This window comes from Triturus cristatus, chromosome 10 (assembly GCF_964204655.1).
Source record: "Triturus cristatus chromosome 10, aTriCri1.1, whole genome shotgun sequence".
NCBI classification, from domain to species: Eukaryota; Metazoa; Chordata; class Amphibia; order Caudata; family Salamandridae; genus Triturus; species Triturus cristatus.
In genome coordinates, this window is record NC_140593.1 from 762,998,058 (window position 1) to 763,017,611 (window position 19,554).

General features: G+C 41.2%; 1 protein-coding gene across 4 annotated transcripts in view; it reads right to left on the reverse strand.

Annotated features, from left to right (window-relative positions):
• Positions 1-19,554, reverse strand: part of MRTFB (myocardin related transcription factor B) — a 275,157-nt gene that overhangs the window by 34,760 nt on the left and 220,843 nt on the right. For all 4 annotated transcript variants that reach the window (XM_085628295.1, XM_085628294.1, XM_085628293.1 and 1 more), the window contains 3 exons: positions 17,385-17,543; positions 12,287-12,424; positions 8,640-8,700 (listed from right to left, as the gene is read on the reverse strand). In XM_085628295.1, the coding sequence (XP_085484421.1) occupies positions 8,640-8,700; positions 12,287-12,424; positions 17,385-17,543 (358 nt within the window). The remainder of the gene's footprint in view (positions 1-8,639; positions 8,701-12,286; positions 12,425-17,384; positions 17,544-19,554) is intronic.

Sequence of the window (19,554 nt, forward strand, 5' to 3'; positions counted from 1 at the left end):
AGAAAAAATTTCGGGGGGGTGGGGCTGAATCTTTAAGCAATAGGCAGAGTGGAGCTGCAGGGGCTCTTAGAAGGGGTGAAACAACAGCGAGGCCTCATTAACATGCAAATGGTCTTTTAAAGACCTGTGAAGTGCTCGGGTGCGGCTGTGTGGGTGCCCGGGAAGCTGTCTCATCCGGGGCTGCCACACACGACGGGGGGGGGGGGCTGAAGCCCTTTGAGTCCAATGGGTGTTGCGCGCCTGGTAGTAGTTATTGAAGGAGTACAGTGCTGTACTGCCTCATCCCCCCCACCGCATTACCCACCCGTGTACGTATTTTTCTGCAACATCCTTTGAGACAAACGCTAGTCACGCTGTATGTACACACCCTCTCTAAAGCTCGCCATGCCACAAACAGACCACAGTGCTTGTATTTGCTTTCCAGTGAGCCGCAGTGGTCTGTGCTTCCTTGTGGTGCACACTGGGGATTATGCTATAGACATATGAGGCAATAGGGCTCGTTATGTACATTTAACAGCCTACAGCACCACAAGGTGGTGGTGGGGTATGTGGGAAGGCGAAACATGTACTTCTATTCACTTTATATGACTTTTATTCTCGCAGGCAGGGCCGGCTTTAGGGCGGTGCGACCGGTATGACCGCACCGGGCGCTGACTTAGGTGGGGGTGTCGAGTTTGCAAGTTAATAATAGTTTTAAAAGCACCTTCTGCCAGCGTTCTGGCCTCCAGCAGTTTACAGCCGTCAATAAAAATGTCAAGATAACTCCGTGATTAATTTCCTTTCTACAGAAAGATCGGAGGTTTGTCTAGTGGAAGCTTTGAGGGTAGCGCAGACGGTAATATGCCTACTGCAAAGAACCTGTACCAGCAGATCACAAAGTGCATATAATTTAAATAGATCAGTAGGTCATTGCTTTTGTCTGAGAGATCCTTTTATTACTTGCAGTTAATAAGATAACATCCTAGCATAGAACCGTTAGCTATTGAATTATACTGTCTACCAATGTGGAGGACATGTGACTCCTACACCTTATAGTCCTCTGTCTTATGTAACATTTCCCATACAGTGATTTGCACGCCTATGATTGGTTGTCTCTGTGTTTTGTGTGTGAGATGTAAAGTGGTCTGACACCCTACACTGGTATATGTGGCGCTATACAACTAATTTAATACATCTGAGCGATGGAGTGGTTATGGAGACTTGAGGGGCACTGTTAAAGGGTGGTAGTGAGGGAATGCATGGCAGAGGTGGTCACCAGGGGGGCGCCAACAACCTTTGTTGCACTGGGTGCCACCAGCGCTAAAGCCGGCCCTGCTGTGCCTTTTGCTCACCATTTGTGCCTTTAAAGCGCTTCTTGTGCAGCCTTTGGAATCCGTGCATGTCCTTTCGAGGCCACACTATGCTTTTTTACCCACATATGAACCTTCTAAACTTAATGTTTGCCTTTAACACTTGATTGTGAAATTGTGCCTTTGTTCACTATTTCATCTTTTTACGTTTTTTGCGTGCTCTTTAAACTGTATATGTGGCTCTTATTATAGTTTACATTTTAGTTACATTGCGCAGGAAACAAGTAGCTACTGCCGTTTTCCTAATGATTAATTTGCAACAAAAGGAAGTACCGGTGTTTCATCAGGCAGCAGCTGCACACTCTGTGTTTCGTTTTTTAATATACGTAACAAAGACTATATGGATTAAACTTTAATAGTGTGACAAAGAGATGCTGGGTTTCAGATTAGGCAAACGTTTTATACAGTACCTTTTAAAAAAAATTACAGTAACATAGAGCACATAAATAACGATCAGCGAACAAATATTTTTGTGAACCTGCTTTTAATGTCTGATTCTGATTACTAGCTTGAAATTGTGTCCAAATTAAAATATATATATAAAACAAGCATTTGCAATGCAATAGGTCTCGCATTTGCGAGAGTTTGAGCTATTTTTATTGTAAATGGCATTGCCTTTTATTTATGTTTTGGTTTTTGAAACATAAATAAAAGCCAGTGTCATTTACAATGCCAATAGGTCAAACTCGCGTAAATGCGAGACCTATTGCATTGCAAATGCTTGTTTTTAAATGGGGCGAATAGTAATTTTTACAAATCTTTACTAAAATGCCATGGGACCCGAAGAGACACACATGAACTATTCAACAATTTCATGGTGTCACAAGGAAGCCCAGATTAATTGTAAATATTAATTGTCAACAGCTTCCAGAAGGTGAGGTAGTTTGGTAGAGAACTCAGTACTGGCTTTAAGATATTCTCCACACAGCATATGTGCAACCAGGCATGCAATGCACTAATCCATAAGGCACAACTTCATGCTGCAAGTTACAAAAAAGCCTCCCTGGTTTCCGTTTGTACTGACTTTTTTTTTTTTTTAAATAAAATAATATAGACGAAACTCACTTGTTTTACAGTCATTATTTATTTTTAATTGTAGAAATACTGAGAACAATTCTCATTTTGAGTTATTGCTGATGCTGCCAATCGTGACTGCCAGGCCAAGGGCTGTGCAACGAAGAAGAGGGGGGTTAAAAATAAACAAGGGATCCTACTGAAGCTTTAAACAGCTGCAGATGTGCATATACTACAAAGCTAATGTCTTCATATGTGCAAACTACATACGAATGATGCATCAGATTTGTCTTTTGATAGCACGTAAAGCTATCAGACATCCAAGTGTGAGCGTGCCTCTATTAGTCGAATAAAAGTCGAAATATACTAGTTGCAGCTTAAGGACCTAAGACTCAACTGTGCAATGGTAACATTTCTAAGGATAGTAGAGAAAAAGGTACTGGCCGCAGAATATAAAGAAGCAGAGAATCCCAACTGAGTTGGGTGTGGCTCAGCCATTGGGGCACTTTGGACCAGTGCTTAATTTGAGCTGGTGGTTTCCGGTGCTCAGTACTTAATCGACACCAGTGCTTTTCATGAGCACCAGTTAAGGACACATCCATTTATGGTAGGCAGGGGGAGATTAAGTGATTCACCCAGAATCACAGGATGTTGAGCCAACGCCAAGACTGAAGCCTGATTCCCCGGCTCTGACGTTGGCAGCTCTGGCTATTACACCACATCCTTTCCCCACTTTCATGGTTGGTAATTGGTTTCCTTTTAGGTGGCGCTAACAGGAGAAATGGGCTGGTGCAAGCTGCCTCCTGACGAAGCCCCGTCACAAATTTTAATATTTTTACAAATTAACCACTGTTTTTGGCAATTATTCAAAGGGTGAAATGCAGGGGTTTCAAAAAATGTAGGCACATTTGCACTTTCATATTGCAATTATTAACTGCGGCATCAATAGTAAGAGTTGGATAGAACCCACAGTTCAGAGATGAAATACTCTGTTTGCCGATTGCCACTAAAGCACTTTAAACTAGCCTGTTTTGCACAGCATGCCTCCTTTTATGGCGAAGAGCACTAGCACTTTTTTCTATTATCCATAGATATAATCCGTATAGTTCTAGTAGCCACATTCCACTAACCCTCTTCTACCTCAGCACTTAAGCTTTAAGCGAACTGTCCGGAATGCCATGTTAAAATAACTGGTGGTTTTTCTCGGTTCTTACTCAGCTGAGAGTTTTGGCCTACAGCGATTTTAAATAATGAAATACCTTCCTTCAGATTTGCACACTGTTTTATTAATGAATGCTTCTAACTAAAAATGGGGCAATTATAGATCATAGAAGTTTGACTGCTGTAACTGGTGTTTTTTGATGAAACGGGGGATATTTGTATTGCAATGGTTTTAGTTAAGTACACAAATAAACTTGTTAAACTAGCTAGTTGCGGCTTCAATTTTCATAACGTAAATATGGATAAAAGCAGGTAAAACTAGCACAAAACAAATGTGGATTAATACAAATGAGACGTTTTAAAGCCCTAGTTATAGCCCTTGGTATCAATGCTGGTGGAAGGGAAGAAGCTTAATCCTGCAAGATTGAATAAACTTTCCATAAGGGGGTTTGGAGATGCTCTCTTAGGGGTACTGGCAAAAATGTAGCTGCCTTTGTACAAAGTACCATTCTCCGCCAACCTGCAGCGTCTCCCTGGCCTGTTGAAGCAGAAGGAGCTACCCTTCAACATGAGTCTGGGTACACTTTAGGTGCACCTGTTAAACAGCAGAGACTTGTGCTGTGCTGGAGTACCAGCGAATCATGGCACGACAAAAGAAAACTCTAATATCAATGGTGTAACTTAGGAAATATCAGATAAAGTGGAAAGGATAGAATGGCACAACTTTCATTACATTACATGGACCTTCGCCCCTGCAACAGATTAGGATGTCATCAACACACTGATGTACTGAGGTATTAAGTCCTTGATTTATTTTGTTACTAGAACCAGCACCACTGGAATTATGTAGCAATGGAGAAACACATTACGTAGCAGAATTGACTAAATTATGCGGCAAGACAAGGTAAAATATGTTGCATAATGCAGCTTATACTGTGGTTGTATTATTTTGCTATTTTGACATAGTAACACACGTCAGTACTGTCTAGCAAAGACTTCACCTCAGTATCAGTTTAACATCTTAATACAGTAATCCTAACATAACAATTATATGTAAAGCGCATGTTCCCTCATGGGGAATCTCGGCGCTGAAAAACAGATGTTTATTGTAGGGGTGGGTGGAATTTGCGAAATTCACTTTCGCAAATTATCGCGAAAATGTTAAAAATCTCCGCAAACACGCGGAAATATCGCGAAGATGCGGAAGTTTTTTTCCCGCCATTTCGCGGTATTTTCTGCGTGGTCGCGGCTCGCCAACTTACCCATGCGGTTGCTCGCGGGCACGGCCATCTTGTTTTCACTTGTCTCGTGGTGCATGATCGCGAGAAGAAAGACGTGATCGCGCAACGAATGATGTTACTGCGGGCGCGAACTGTCGCGAGACAGCGCAAATGGCTACCAACAATCCAACATCTCGGGGAGAACGCGACCGGATCGGGAAAACTTGTTGGCGAATGCGGGGATTCAGGTAAGGCGATCGCGCGCACGCGAGAATGTATTATTTTACAGCGCGAGCAAGCAAAGAAATTCCGGTAAAATTCGGATTGGGGAAATTTTGACATTTTCGCGCTCTCCGCGGAACGCGAAAATGTCAAATTATTGCAATTTCCGCGAGCGGAACGGAATTTTAGCCCAGGCCTAGTTTATTGTTACCCAACTGATTGGTATTCATTGGTTGACATTGGTTTGAAAGGCTGAATGAGACCCTCTGGGGTTTGAACCTGTGACCATAAAGTCAAACAGATCCCAGAAGTGGACGCATTACTTCACTGAGACACCAGAAGCAGCAGTGGAAAGGTGACCAGTTAATCTTTGGAAAGGGTCAGCCACTGAGCTACACCAGCATTATGGCTCCCAGGGCAGTCACGAACTCGCGCTGCCCCCAGGGCAGCGAATTCATTAAAAAACTGAGTGGCTGCTTTAAAGCCGCTCCATGTTTTCATGAAGCTGGGGGCAACCCACCTGCACTTTCGAGAAGTATTAGAGATCCCCTTGCAGGCGGCTGCAGTCAGTGACTGCACCCGTCTGCAAGTGGATGTCTGGGGGTCCATGAGGCCCCCCTTTACCTCGCCAAAGGACTGCTCTCAGGGGGTGCCAAGTTCTCTCTGGCACTCTCAAAAAATTCTGTTCTACACTTGCCATTGAAAGAAAGAAATGTTGTGACTTTTTGCATCCTCTAGAACCCAAAATTGTCATTGACTTGTCTCAATCTTGAGACCCCAAGCGCTATAGTACTGCTGGGATCTGTGCTTCTACACCCCGCGCTGTCATCTGTGGAACATTGCACTAAAGACTCCGTTACAGACCTTAACGGTTTATGTAAAAAAGAACTCTGGTGAAGGTGAACAACAAGGCTTTTTATAAAGAGCAGCAAGAAGAAACAACAAAAAGGCCCACAACATGCCAATCACCATTCCCATGGTAGACAACATTTTAACCAAATCAATTTTGAGGACTTATGGCGTCTTCAATAAAGGGGAATCTGACGGCACCAGAATAAACTATCAAAACTGCCCTATTCAACTTTACTCGTGGGTTTAACAGTTAGTTTTTATTACCTTTGCCTGGGGTCGGGTAAGAAAACAGGGCTTTCTCTGAACTGAACTGTGAGTACCGAAAGGAATTTTTGGGACCTTTCGTTGAACTTCAGCAGAAGTGGTAACTGAATTCAGTTTGAGAAACTGGTTTTGCAAGGCTCTATCCAGTTTTGTTTGGCCAACCAATATTTCGGGGAAGACAAAAATCTAACACGTGTACCTTATCTTACCTATCACCTTTAAAAACACAGACATGTAAGCCTCCCGTACAAAACCGAAAAAGGCAAGAAATGAATCACGGTCAGGGATGGAGCTATATGCGAACATGTTCAAAGGTTCAAACATTTAGGGATGTATTTAGAGTTAGGTGGAGGCAGACATTACCCTACAACAGGGATACTCAAAGTACGGCCCGGGGGCCGCATGCGGCCCTCCTGACCTTTAATTGCGGACACCTGGTGAACAGAGCAGGAACATTCAGGAATCTGTGAAAAGGGGTATACTTTATTTGCAGGTTAACTAAACTAAAGGTAAACAAGCAAAGAATGTTTTCTAGACAACTTATCTTCAGCATGCATCTGCTTTGCGTCCCCATATGCCCACCTTTCAACACCCTGACCCTACCCTGCTGCCATCGGTGCCAGGGCCGGCTTTAGCGCTGGTGGCGCCCAGTGCGACAATGTTAGTTGGCGCCCCCAATGACCACCTCCACTACGGATTCTCTCACTAGCACCCTTTAACAGTGACCAGGTCTCCATTACCACGCTCTCTCAGATGCATTGAATTAGTTATATAGCGCGCCACTCATACCAGTGTAGAGTGTCCAAGCACTTTGCATCACATGCACATTACACATAGACAATCAATCATACGTGTGTAAATCAGTGTAAAGGAAATGTTACATAAGCCAAAGGACTAAAAGTGTGGGAGTCACATGTCATCCATACTGGTAGGCAGTATAGTTTAAGAGTGCTTTGTGTGGAGAAGCACAAACTCAGATTCGAAAAAGAAACCGCATAGTTGGGAGTTTTCTTTAATAATAAGAATCCATTTCTACCCAAATTAACCCTATAAGCAACATTAATCAATGTTCTATACTTTGCAACGTGTAGGCAGTTCTATGATGAAAGTTAATAGCTCACTATTCTATATTAGGACTTTAAGTTATAAATTGCAAGTAACAAAAGGATGTCTCTTTTAAAAGCAGTAATCTGCTGATCTGTTTACATCATACGCACTCTGTAATCTACTTGGTACAAGTTCTTTGCAGCAGGCATATTAACCCTCTGCACTAACTTCACCTAAGTCAAAATCTCAGCTATACAAAACGCTAATCTCTCTCCAGGAAGATAATTAATCACAGGAGTTATCTTGACATTTTTGCGAGGCCAGGGGAAAGAAACGCTGCAGCAGGTGCTTCAAAAGCATAATACATTTTCAAACACGGCGCCTCCAGAAAGCCAGCACCCGGTGCGGTGGCACCAGTCGCACCACCCTAAAGCCGGCCCTGATCGGTGCGGCCCTCGGGAAGCCACAGACAGTACTTTGTGGCCCCCAGGGAAATGTTTGTGAGTACCCATGCCCTACAATTAGCCTATATACGTTTGGCTCTGTAAAGCCTGGAGGGCGGGTATCCCTTTGGCTCTATTTAGAGTGCAAATATATTCTCTCAATTAGGCGTAAGGAGAACCAACAAAGTTTTGGTGAATATTCAACCTTCGCCGACCTCTAAGTATCCCCTTTACACTTTAAACCATAGACTATAATGTGTAATAAGGGGATGACTGTTGCACTTCTAAGATCTTTAAAGTTCTATTTATATGTGCTTTCACTGTGAATCAGTAAAGTACATCCAAGGCCATGTTCCCGTGGTTCTACATTAAACTGTCACATTATAGATCATTCGTTTTTTCCAAAACACAAAAATAACAACTAAAATTCATCACTTCGTCTTTTAACCCAGCTATTCTCGCAGAATAGTTGAACAAATGTACAATGCCACACAAGTCTAGTTCCGTCAAAAATCTCAGCCGGAGATGTCCTATCGAAGATACATGCACTCACAACTTTCACATACAACACACAAAAAACATCACATTAGTGACTCAGTAAACTTGACCATTTCCTAGCAAACTATCAGGAAAATGAGTCTGCCTAGGTGGCCACCGTATGTATTGTCTTGAAACTTCACTTTTTTGTCAACTTGGTATTGTGTCATACTGTTGTTTCGTCTATTTCGCTGCACTTTCAATACAAATTATGAATCTTCACTGCAAGGCACTGTTTTCCGTTCATCATACATCCGAAGGATAGCTGTTCTAAGCCCACCCATTTACCAAAGGAATCTCACATGGTGGCAGACCAGAATTTCTCCTTGAATGCAGCTGCCAAACCAGCTTTTAAAGGTTACAACATGTCTCTGAGCTGTCAGCATGAAAATACCAGATGTACAGTCGACTCTGCTATTTTATAGCTCCCAGTCCTAGTCAGAGACATTATTTTTACTAACACAAATGAACAAAGACAAAGTTATACTAACCAGCTGCATTATACCCTATCTAAATATTGTCATACTCACCCCCGCTCTTAATGAGTATATCAAAGAGGTCGTCCATCTGTTGACTGTGGGCGTTGGAAGTCTATGACAGAAAATGCAAACACAGTGAATATTTCCTGCCCATAGGCACAGCACCAGAGTCCTGTTCATTACAAGCAGCCCTCTCTGGATTTTCCATGAGGCCAGCTCACAGCAATACAGTAAACAACCAATATATGATTGCTTGGAAACATAGAGGTGAGAACAAACGTAACATAGGGCTTAAAAGCCAGGACATTTTACTGTATTTGATATTGTTGTACAGAAGACCCGTAACCACTGCTCTAAGCCGGAATACACTCCAAACATAAAAAGTAATAAGAATAAATGTTGACAGATAAAGAGCAATTTTAATATAAATTAAGAAGAGTACATTTTAAGGAGGCACACTTTTAGAAAACACTGCATTCACTGGGTTGCTCTTTTTTTCTAAAGTAAATAACTTTTTGACTTAAGGTAATTTTTCATACATTGAGCAAGGGACTTCCCCACCAGCAATGCAATGTTTGGAATATCATACAGGCTACCGAACTCCGTGCAATGACATACTAATTGCAGGTAATGTGCTGTACAAATGCTAATTAACGTCAGCATCAAATTAGTTAAAGCATACTGAATGACCATTTCGTGACAAAAAGAAAACACTAGGGGAGATATTCACAATGAAGTGGCGGTGAGAGGCGTTAGCCTCCTTGGCTTAATGCCTCTCACCACCACTTCGGAAACGCCATTCTGCACCCTATTCACAAGAATGTGGTGCAGACTGGCTTTACCCACATCGACGGCGATAAATCTCACGATTTATCGCCAAAACAGGCACCCTTGCACCAGAGCGCCAGGGTGTCTACGAGCAGGGAGGCCTGTTAATGCACAGGAAGGTGTCCCTTCCTGTGCATTAACAAACCGAAAATGCCAGTTTGCTTTTTCCATGTGTGCTGCTACATGCAGCACACATGGAGAAAGCAAAATCGAGGAGAAATAAATGTTTTCTCCTCATTTCGCCACCTTAAGACCTGATTTTTCTAGGTCTTAAGTTTGGCGCTACCTCCTATTTTCACCGCCCTTAATAATAGGCGGTAGCGTCAAACTCAATGGGTGTTGCGGTGGTACGCCCACCGCAACACCCACTGCACGCCCCCTTTCACGCTAAGTTTAGCGTGAAAGGGGCCCTATTCTCAAGGCAGCGTTAAGCCACTTAACATGGCTTTAAGCCACGTTAAGTAGGTTAACGCAGCCTGGAGAATAGGGCGCTGGCCCTATCGCCATGGGAACGTCAAAAAAAGTGACGTTCCCGTGGCGATAGGGGTTGGTGAATATGCCCCTAGGGGTTTTAATTCAAAATGTACATGATGCACTTGTCTTCAAATTAAGATGGTCCTGACTCTTCTGTTTACTAAGAGGTTGATCAGTGTTTTTAGATGGCAGCTGAACTCTGAAAAGCCGTGGGCTACCATGCTTGTGCAGCAGGGAAATTTGGAGACAGTGGGTGAAAATGTGTGAATCAGAAAGTAATGTTGGCCCTCGGTGTAACTTTTATTACACCGGTGAAATTTGTGAAATTACCAAATTTAAGGAAAATTAGCATTAAGCAAATTTGCATAATTTTTTTATCAAAGAGACTGGATCTCACTGGATGCCCTCGCGTAAAAATATAGCAAAGGACTCTGTTTTTATGCATGTTGTCATTTGTTATGTTGATCAGTTCACTCACTGTTAGCATGCACTGGGTTAATTCCCGCTACTCATGGGTCTGTAGCAGAGACACGCTTCTCACTGAATCAATCCTTTGTACAGTTTAATCTCAACCACATCATTTTAACCAAAAACGGGTTTAATCACATAACCCAAAGGGTTCTGTAGATTTTTTCAATGTTATTGATCTTTTTTATTTGAGCTATTGATCAAGATCTTTCTTTTGTTATGAAGTTTGCTGCCTTTGATTTATGATCTCAATATATGAATATTTTGCATTTTTCAGACACATTCAGTGTTGACAATTGTGGATATTTTTTCATCATTCTCTATTCTTATCTCCTTGCTGTGTGGTTGGGTCACGAAATGGGTTTTATCGAAGCACCTGGGTTGCTCATGACATGGAAGATGTTAAATATTCCCCGACCAATCTGATGCCATAATGTTGATGTTTGAGTAAAAGGCTGCTTTTGCTCCTAGATGGCTTTTTTGTTCTTGTTACATGGCGTTTTGTAAGACTTGAGTTTTTTTTTATAGTTACTTCAAATTATCTCAATCCATTAGATTGCGCACACTGTTGTCCACAAAGTATATTTTGTAATTCCTTTAGGTACTTTCCAGAGACGCTTTTCCTTTTGGGAAACTGACCAGCTGGACAGCCTACTGGTTATGCCAGAAGCACTAGTGCGGGGTACACCTGAAGAGGTTGAGAACTCTGCCCAGAATGCAAAATGGATCCCTGACTGCCACGCAGCACTTTCAACCTCTTCACGATTCCTCAGCAACAAATGCTTCGAGCAGGACTAGTCAGCTAGCCAGATGGGGGACCACCAGTACATGAAACGCTCGACTGTAAAAACATGAATGGAGTGTACAAATAATGTATTTGACTGAAAAGTGTTGTTTTTTATAATGTAAGTTTATCAATATTTAAAATAACAGGAAAAAAAATCACAATTACTCTAAGTGAAAATCCTTGAGTTCAGCGCCATTCTAGTGTCCTTAAAGGCCCTTAACTTATAAAATATCTATACAATAGAGGAAGATGCTCCCTTTATTTCTCAGTACTAATTATTCCTTTTCCATAAGTAGCCAAATAAAATTGGTCCCAAATAGGCATTTTACCACCAAGGTTGTGAATAGGTAGACCTTCACAGTTAGTATTACCCTGCCTAAGAAAGTTCTCAAAATACATAATTACATCCAACTATATTTTTCTATACATTTTATCCTACACCTAACGTAGGTGTCTACCAAGGGTGAGTACAGGGTGTTGGCATGGAAATAATCTATGTTTTTTGTAGAAAACATAGCGGAGAACTGTTCAATTTAACTTGGACTCAGAGATGTGGAACTTGTGAAGGGTTGTACAAGAAGCCAAGTGGCAGCTTTGTAGACCGCTAGAAAGTGAGAATGAGCAGAGAACGAGAATGGCAGAAGGTAATTTGGACCTCTGAGTCTGACCCTCAGTACTTCAAGGACAGGTTAATAACCCGGTATTTGTAAAGCGCAAACTAATCACCCGTAAGGGTCTCAAGGCGCTCGGGGGCATCAGGGAGATTAGGTGAGTTATTGCCTGAGTCACATGATACTGAGACGATCTGCCTCCGGCGCTGGGGATCGAACTGTGAGCCCCGTGCTCCGGAGCCAGCCACCCTGGCTGATGCGCCACACAATTAACTCAGGACAAAACTTTACATACTATATCAACTACCATGAAATGAAGCAGAGGAATGAAATAGTGGATTACTAACATAATGATTAACAACTTTGCTAGAAAATATACATTAGAACAAGTACATGTAACTGGTTGACTGCTGTGTTTCAATTGGAAAGCTCTGCGCCTTAACCAGGAGCATGGTAACATGCATGATGAGTGTAGATCAGTTGTAGTATGGCAGACAAGTGAGAAGGACCTTTCATAATTTTCAGCCTACCTCTGGATGAGAAGCCTGCATTTTGCGGGCTTGCTTTATTGCCTCTTCATAACGTGGAGGGTCTTTTGTCTTGTTTGATGGATTGCTAAACATAGAATGTGGAGGTATAATGTATGGAGACTGAGATGATGGAGCAGGCTATGGAAAAACACAAAAAGGCCATTAGAAACTCACACAAAATGCACAATGGAATGAACTTTTTAATGGCTACAAATGGTGAAATAAAAAATGACAATGACTTTGTTGACAGCCTGCTCAGTCTACATTGGGATACCCCTTCAACCCAAGTAGTTGCTCCCCAGAAGGCAGGATAACAATTCTGATGAGTACATTCTTAATTTCTTACTGTACATAAAATGTTAATATATAGGGGCCCCTGGTCTTGAAGTTGAAAACTGTACTTTCCCTTTAAAATATGACATTAATGTACAGCTATTGGTATGGGACAAGAAAGGGGATTCTTCAGTATACATACACAGATGAAAGACAACTAGCCCATAAATGAAATACGTTCTTAAAGGGTGTTCTTCATGATTTATCGTATTATATTTGCAATGATTTTTAAGACACAACATCTATTTAAATAACCCAAATAATAGACAAAACACATAATACACATAGCTTTCCATTTAGAAGAGACTAATGGTGTTGTGGTATGCAACGGAAGATAGAAGGGGAATTTCAGGGGTAGCATAGCCAATTACAATATGGCAAAAACCCAACTATACAAGATAAGCCTTGGTAAAGCTAGTAAGATTGTTTTCTAAGTATATCCTTGCTTTATTTTAAGGTATGGATGGGTGTATACACCACTGATGCACTTCGGGTATGACACCATAGAATAAAGCAGTCCCTATATCAAAGACAGATTCTTGGCTTGTACAACAGATATTTCATAATATGCCCTTGTAAGGCAGAGATATACCAGTTACAAACCATTTTCAATTAGTTGACATCTTATGGACAGTCCCTGTCACTGGAAATCAGTTATTTCATCATATGCGCTGGTACTCCTAAGTTGATCTGGGAGAATTCTCTTGCAATTACCACAAAATATTCATGGTTCTCCATTAACAAAAATCGTGGTGATCATTTTTTTGTGAGGTGTTTAATAATCCTTCCTATGGAATTATGCAGTGATTCAGGAAGGAACTTAACCCGAACTTCAACTCTCCTGGAGAGGATGAAAGCAAAGAGTGCATTAAAAAGAGCCCGGGGGTGGGCGGAGGTGCATTTATGCCCTTAGGGCAAGGTGAAGTTCCCACAAGAAGGCAAAAAAACATTTTCTTAAATTAAAACCCTCCCACATGCTCTGCTGTGCTTAAAGTAGAAACCCTGTTTCTATTACTATTGGAGAAGGTAATATTTCTCGTAATTTGTATAGCCTTATAGACATAGAAACAGTACTAAAATGTGATTAAGACATAGATAGTAATCTTTCTTTTAAATATGTAGCAGGGGAGGTAAGCACGATTGGCCACCTACAACAGGAGTATTGTTAGTGACTTAAACGTTCTCTTGGAAAATTTAGGAAACTGTCGTGTTCTGCAATAAAAACAGTAGAAATACTATCTGTAGAAAAATGTTTTCTCTGCTAAGTCTATTGCACAATAGATACAGAAGAAAGACTTACAATGCATTTTTTTGTATCATTATGTAGTGGGAGGGGTGTACAGAGCAGGTCATCTCCAGTGGTCTGCATCTAAATGTATTATAAAAACATTTTGGATATGGCAGACAGGGTCCAGTAAGAGTTACCTGCCCCCCTCACTTCCTCTACAACAAAAATAGTAGAAACACTACTTTTCACCACAGATACCAGAATGAGTCTAGAGAACTAAATAATAACCAATGTTTACGATTTCTAGGCCTTACTAAGAATGTCAGAAGACTGTCAGATGTCTGGAGAGGAAACACATCAAATGTACGAAATGCAGAAGTAATCTTCTATAAACTCTGCGAGGATTAACAAAGAGTTTTAAAGGAATAAGTGTGACTTAGTCTTGTACCCCTGGAGAAAGCAAGGATTACTTCTGACTTACTCTTGCAATTCAAGAGTAAAGCGGGACTAGTATAGGAGTAAGCCAGTAGTACTATTGGCGTTCTCTTGGAATTCAGAAAGCACAGGTAATGCAAGAGTAAAATGTGCATACTCACAACAAAATCTTTGTGAATTGGGCTCTTTTAAATTGTTCCCTTATCTCCCATTGACTGCCTTTCTCATTACTACATCCCTCACTCTCTGAGTTCGACATCCTTACCTCACTGCTCTTCCAATATAAATGTTCCCATCACTAGTGTGGCAGTAGACGAGCAAGGATAACTCATCTTCCCCCACAATTTCCACTGTTGAGTCCAGTTTAAATAGTTACATCACCATGAAGTTTCATGGCTAGAGCCACGGCACAACCTTTACTCAGCATGACAAATATCTCTGCTCTCACATAAGACAAGCGCAAGAGCAGTGTGAAAAAGTGGACATGACAAGTGTGGTAAAACTACTTGAAACAATTCTACTGTGTATGAACTTTTTCTCCTAGTGAGCATTTGCTTGTGTTTGTCTTTATGTTCTTAGCTATAGCCACATTGTTCAATAGCCATGATCTAAATTTTGGTCTTTGTCTTTTTGGGAAAAATTGTGTTTCTGGAATGCCCCGTTTTGTAGCAGGAAACAAAAAGGTGTTGGTGAGCCAATCTTCCTTTCAGATTTTGAAGAGGTTGTACTGCCTTTCACACACACAGACAGAAAACATGTGTGGCCTTAAGTAAGCCGACCAAAGATATTCCAAGGTACACAAAACCCAAACCAGAATGAAGAAACAATTCTGCTAATAAAGAGTAACTTCTTGGCATGTGCCTAAATTCCAACTTATTTGGAATTGACAAAGAAGCTGCCACTGTCATTGTAAATCATAGCAAGCTTACAAGTCTGAGTGTGTGAATGCAGCCGCATGACTGGACTTGTGCTGAATTACTTTTTATTTCTCAACAAGCCCTACATTTTGGCTAGTTTTAGGGTACCTGTTTTGGAGGTGTCTGCTCTCCTTTGCCACATTAAAGACTAATTTCATTCTGTTTTAACAGAAATAAATCTGCAGCAGTTTTTAGGCAGGAAAAATATCTGCAAAAAAGTTTGCAGCTACCCACAAACCTCCGAGTTTTGGTATGATCATCACTTTTTGCAGGTGTCCCTTCCCTCTAAAATTCACAACCCACTCCTATGAGGTGTTTACTGAGCAACACTGATGTATTATTGTTTGTGACTAAATTCAGCTCCAAGTGCAAATTCACGTCTTTTTAATCACCAAAATGAATCTGCCACCATCAATTATTATATTTATTCACCTGAGTGGCGCACAGGTGTAAACAATCATCCCGATAAGCCATTACTAGAATATATGTGATTTTTGTGGTGCAAAGTCACATAGAAATGTGCTCAGTTAAGAAAAATATATGACTGAGATCACACTTTTACATGCGCTCTTTGGAAATGTTCTATGAAACTATCAACCCGTCATAATTAGTTCCCATTTTATTTCACTGCTGAAAAATACAACGCTGCATAATAATGACAGAACTTGAACATGTGGCTCACAAGTTCATATTATACCTATTAGCCAGAACATCAAAAGACTACATTCCAAGTAGATCAAAACCATTATGTCCAAAAGTGAATTGATGAAGTAGGAATTTTTTTCCCATTGTGTGTGTGGGGGTGAGGATGGGGGCGTTGGGCGGTGGCTGGGGTGCAGCCGCGGTCCATGCAGGTAACAGTGGTGTAGCTGGGTAAGGGGGGGATTTCGAGGGACAATGCCGATAGAGAATTAAATAAATAATTCTCCCTTACCCAGCCCCACCGTTGTTACCTGCACGGACCACGGCTGCTGGGGACGGGGGTGTTGGGGTTGCTGCTCAGGAAGGGTAGTTGGGAAGAGTTTCTCCTAGAGTCTATACTGAAGAAAGTGGGCAAATATATCTGGTGCAACACACCATCTCATCAACCCATCTTCTCTCACTACCTTGCCTCCTTTATTTTATAAAATTTCCTTTCAGCTTTGGTTATTTGCTCCTGTAGACGCATGCATATTTGCATTCTATGAGTCTTTGTCACTTGTACCAATGTTCCCAAGCCTCCTCATCTCCCACTGAACTTCCACCATATGAGTGAAGTTTACATTTCTCTCAACTAACACCTTTTTATTTAAAAAAATAAAATAAAATACCAAACACTGGAACTTTTTCCTGTTTCTGATTCATTTTTTTGTTTTTATTTTTAATTTGTAAGTTTTGTTCTTTTGACTATGTGTCATCCTACACATATTCAACCATTAGAAAACTGTACTATTTTTGTGCATACTGACTTCATACGCTCTCTTGCATTTAATTTGCTCCTTCTGAACTACTACCTTCTTCAAACAATCTCGACTTTATTTTTAGCTCTTCTTTAAATTATCATGAACATATATCTCCGTAGTAATCATGATATGCACATTTTTCAAGTACATCCGAAAAAAGTGTTCTTTAGTTTATTTTTTCCACTTAATTCATCTTTTGTAAATCTTTGTGCAATTACTCCTTAATTGTTTTTCTCAACATATGGATCGAGCAAACAATAAATCTAATTTAAATTCCATGTGCACAGTGATTTTTAGCCATGGATTGTTAACTGGTACTGCCCTTTCTAGCCTAGCTCAGGTATCTTAAAGTGAGTCGCAGAAACTGAAAGTAAGCACTTTTAAAACATATGCATTACCTGTACTGTCCATACTTCCAGGGGGGTAACGCAGACAAGTCCAGCCTCTGTGGCACAGATGGCCCTCACCGTTCAGGAAGCCCCCATTTAGCCCAAAGCCTACAATATCTCTGAGATAGAAGTCTGGGAGCCCTCCACTACATTCTGCGGGGACACACATGATTTTGGGTACACCGCTGTTTCCTACTTCAGTGGCAAATAGGAGAGCGTTAATGATATCCTTTCTGCTACAGCTAACCTTTTGCAGAATCAATGTCTGCGGTTCCTCTTTCTTTTCAACATGCAATAGTAGTGGGAAAGTAAAAAGTCAAACTGATTCATAAAGCAAAAGTAAACATTACTTACCTCATTGGTGTGTGAGGGTGCAGTTTGGACTGTAGTGGCTTGGTTTGTCCTCATCTGAAGGCCATTCTTGTTTACAGGGTTAATGAAAGACTGTGGTCCTTGAGTAACAGGTAGATTCTGGTATGAAAATACATTGTTGGTTGTCGTAGCTGGAAACACCTGCAAAAAATAACTTGCTTAAGACCATTTTCCACATTTCTATAATTTATGTCGACTGCGGTTGAAAAGTTTTTAACCAAAATGAAGACACGTTTCAGCCTTTTGTGAAATACCTCACAATGCAAGAACAAATAAAAACACTAGCATTTTAATGCAGTTTCTCTAATGCAGAAGACGCAGATGTGTTGCTTGTTGGAGCGTAGAGCATAAATTATGCATAACACTGGCTATACATATATGTATATGGACATAATGTGAATAATTAAAACTAAAGTGGATCTGAAATGTGTTGAAAAGAATTAGACATCAGCGAGACTGGAGTCGATTGTAGCAGGTCCCTTTACAGTTACGGAAACGGGCTGTACTGGCGAAGCTGACGATGATGATCCTCAGACATAAGAGAAGGCGCCTACAGTGCAGCAAGGAGGGAGTGGCTCCAATTAGAGTCTAGTTTAGTGCAAAAAATGGATTCTGTGAGCTGTCACGTCTGGTGTAAATTTTCAAATTTGAGGAATTTACAAATGTTTCCACAAGGATTGTACTACTAATTACTGACTCACAGAATATCCTGATAGATTATCAAAAGGTGAGTGCATCAGGAAAGCACAGATTTACTATTCCTAACTCCACATCTATGTAACTTGAAGACATATGTACCACCCAGGTACATTTATGTGAAGTTAAGGTTTGGAGAATCTACTCTTAGGTACCTGTGAATGAGATTGTTTTGATATTTTGTTCTCAATAGTGTGTCCCATCAATATTTGGAGTCGATATATGGGGAGCAGACCTTCCACGAGCACTCGTTTTCCAATGAGCATTCCTGGGGATTTTAATTAATTGTATTTTTGTATACTCAAATATAAAGTGTCTACTTGCTCAAGTGAAATTCCACAAAGGTGTCCCTTCCTGCACATAAACAATTGTAAATAGCGATTTATAACTTCTATGTGTGCTGCTTTGTGCTGAACACATAGAAGATGCAACTCGTCATTTTTAAAATGATTGTTTATGTGCAGGAAGGCACACCTTCCTGTACAAAAACAATCATGCATGACGTTTTGCTGTTTCTATGTGAGCTGCGCAATGCAGCACACATTGAAACAGCAAAAACGAGGAGAAATAAAGCATTTCTTCTCATTTCCCCATGTTAAGACCAGGTTTTCTTTGTCTTAATTTTGGCGCTGCCTCCTATTTACACCACCCTTGTAAATAGGGGGCAGCGTCAAAATCAATGATTGTTGTGATGGAACGCCCACCGCAACACCCTTTGCCCACCCCTTTCACGCTAAGTATAGCGGAAAGGGTGCCTTATTTACAAGGCAGCGTTAAACCATGTTAAGTGGCTTAACACTGCCTTGTAAATAAGGAGAAGTCCATATCGCCACAGGAACGTCTGTAAAAGGAACGTTCCTGTGGCCATAGGGGCTTGTAAATATGCCCCCCCCAGTTTTGTGGGTGTACACCTATTTTGAAAGGCATTTTGTCCCTGGAAGGTCGACTTCTTCCGAGAGAGAGAGAGAGAGAGAGAGAGAGAGAGAGAGAGAGAGAGAGAGTTGTGCTGAACGGGCAGATGTTAATGAGAGAGGAAGAAGTCACTTGCCTTGGGGAAATTGTATCACTAACAGGGTCCACCCAAGGACCTTTTTCTCACCCTCCCTGATGTACAGTTTGTGAACACATTGTAGGCTTGGCCCACATACTGCATTGTCTATACTGCCCCTAGTACAAGCAGGGCATGGATATCCGTGCCTATTATGTATTGCACACAGGAGACTGCCTTCAGCCGTGTCCTGTGTGCAATGCACACCAGATACAGTCCACCAAATTGTGATCTAAGTCCATGATCTGAAGGTACTGATGAACTACATATGCCCACTGAAGCCGCCTAGGTAAAGTATAGCCTCAAATGGCAACGTATAACGTAATACTCCATATGATAACTCATGAAGCAATCCATGGCCTAATAATAAGCCGACAAAGCCCCATATCACAAATGCATCTTCATTAT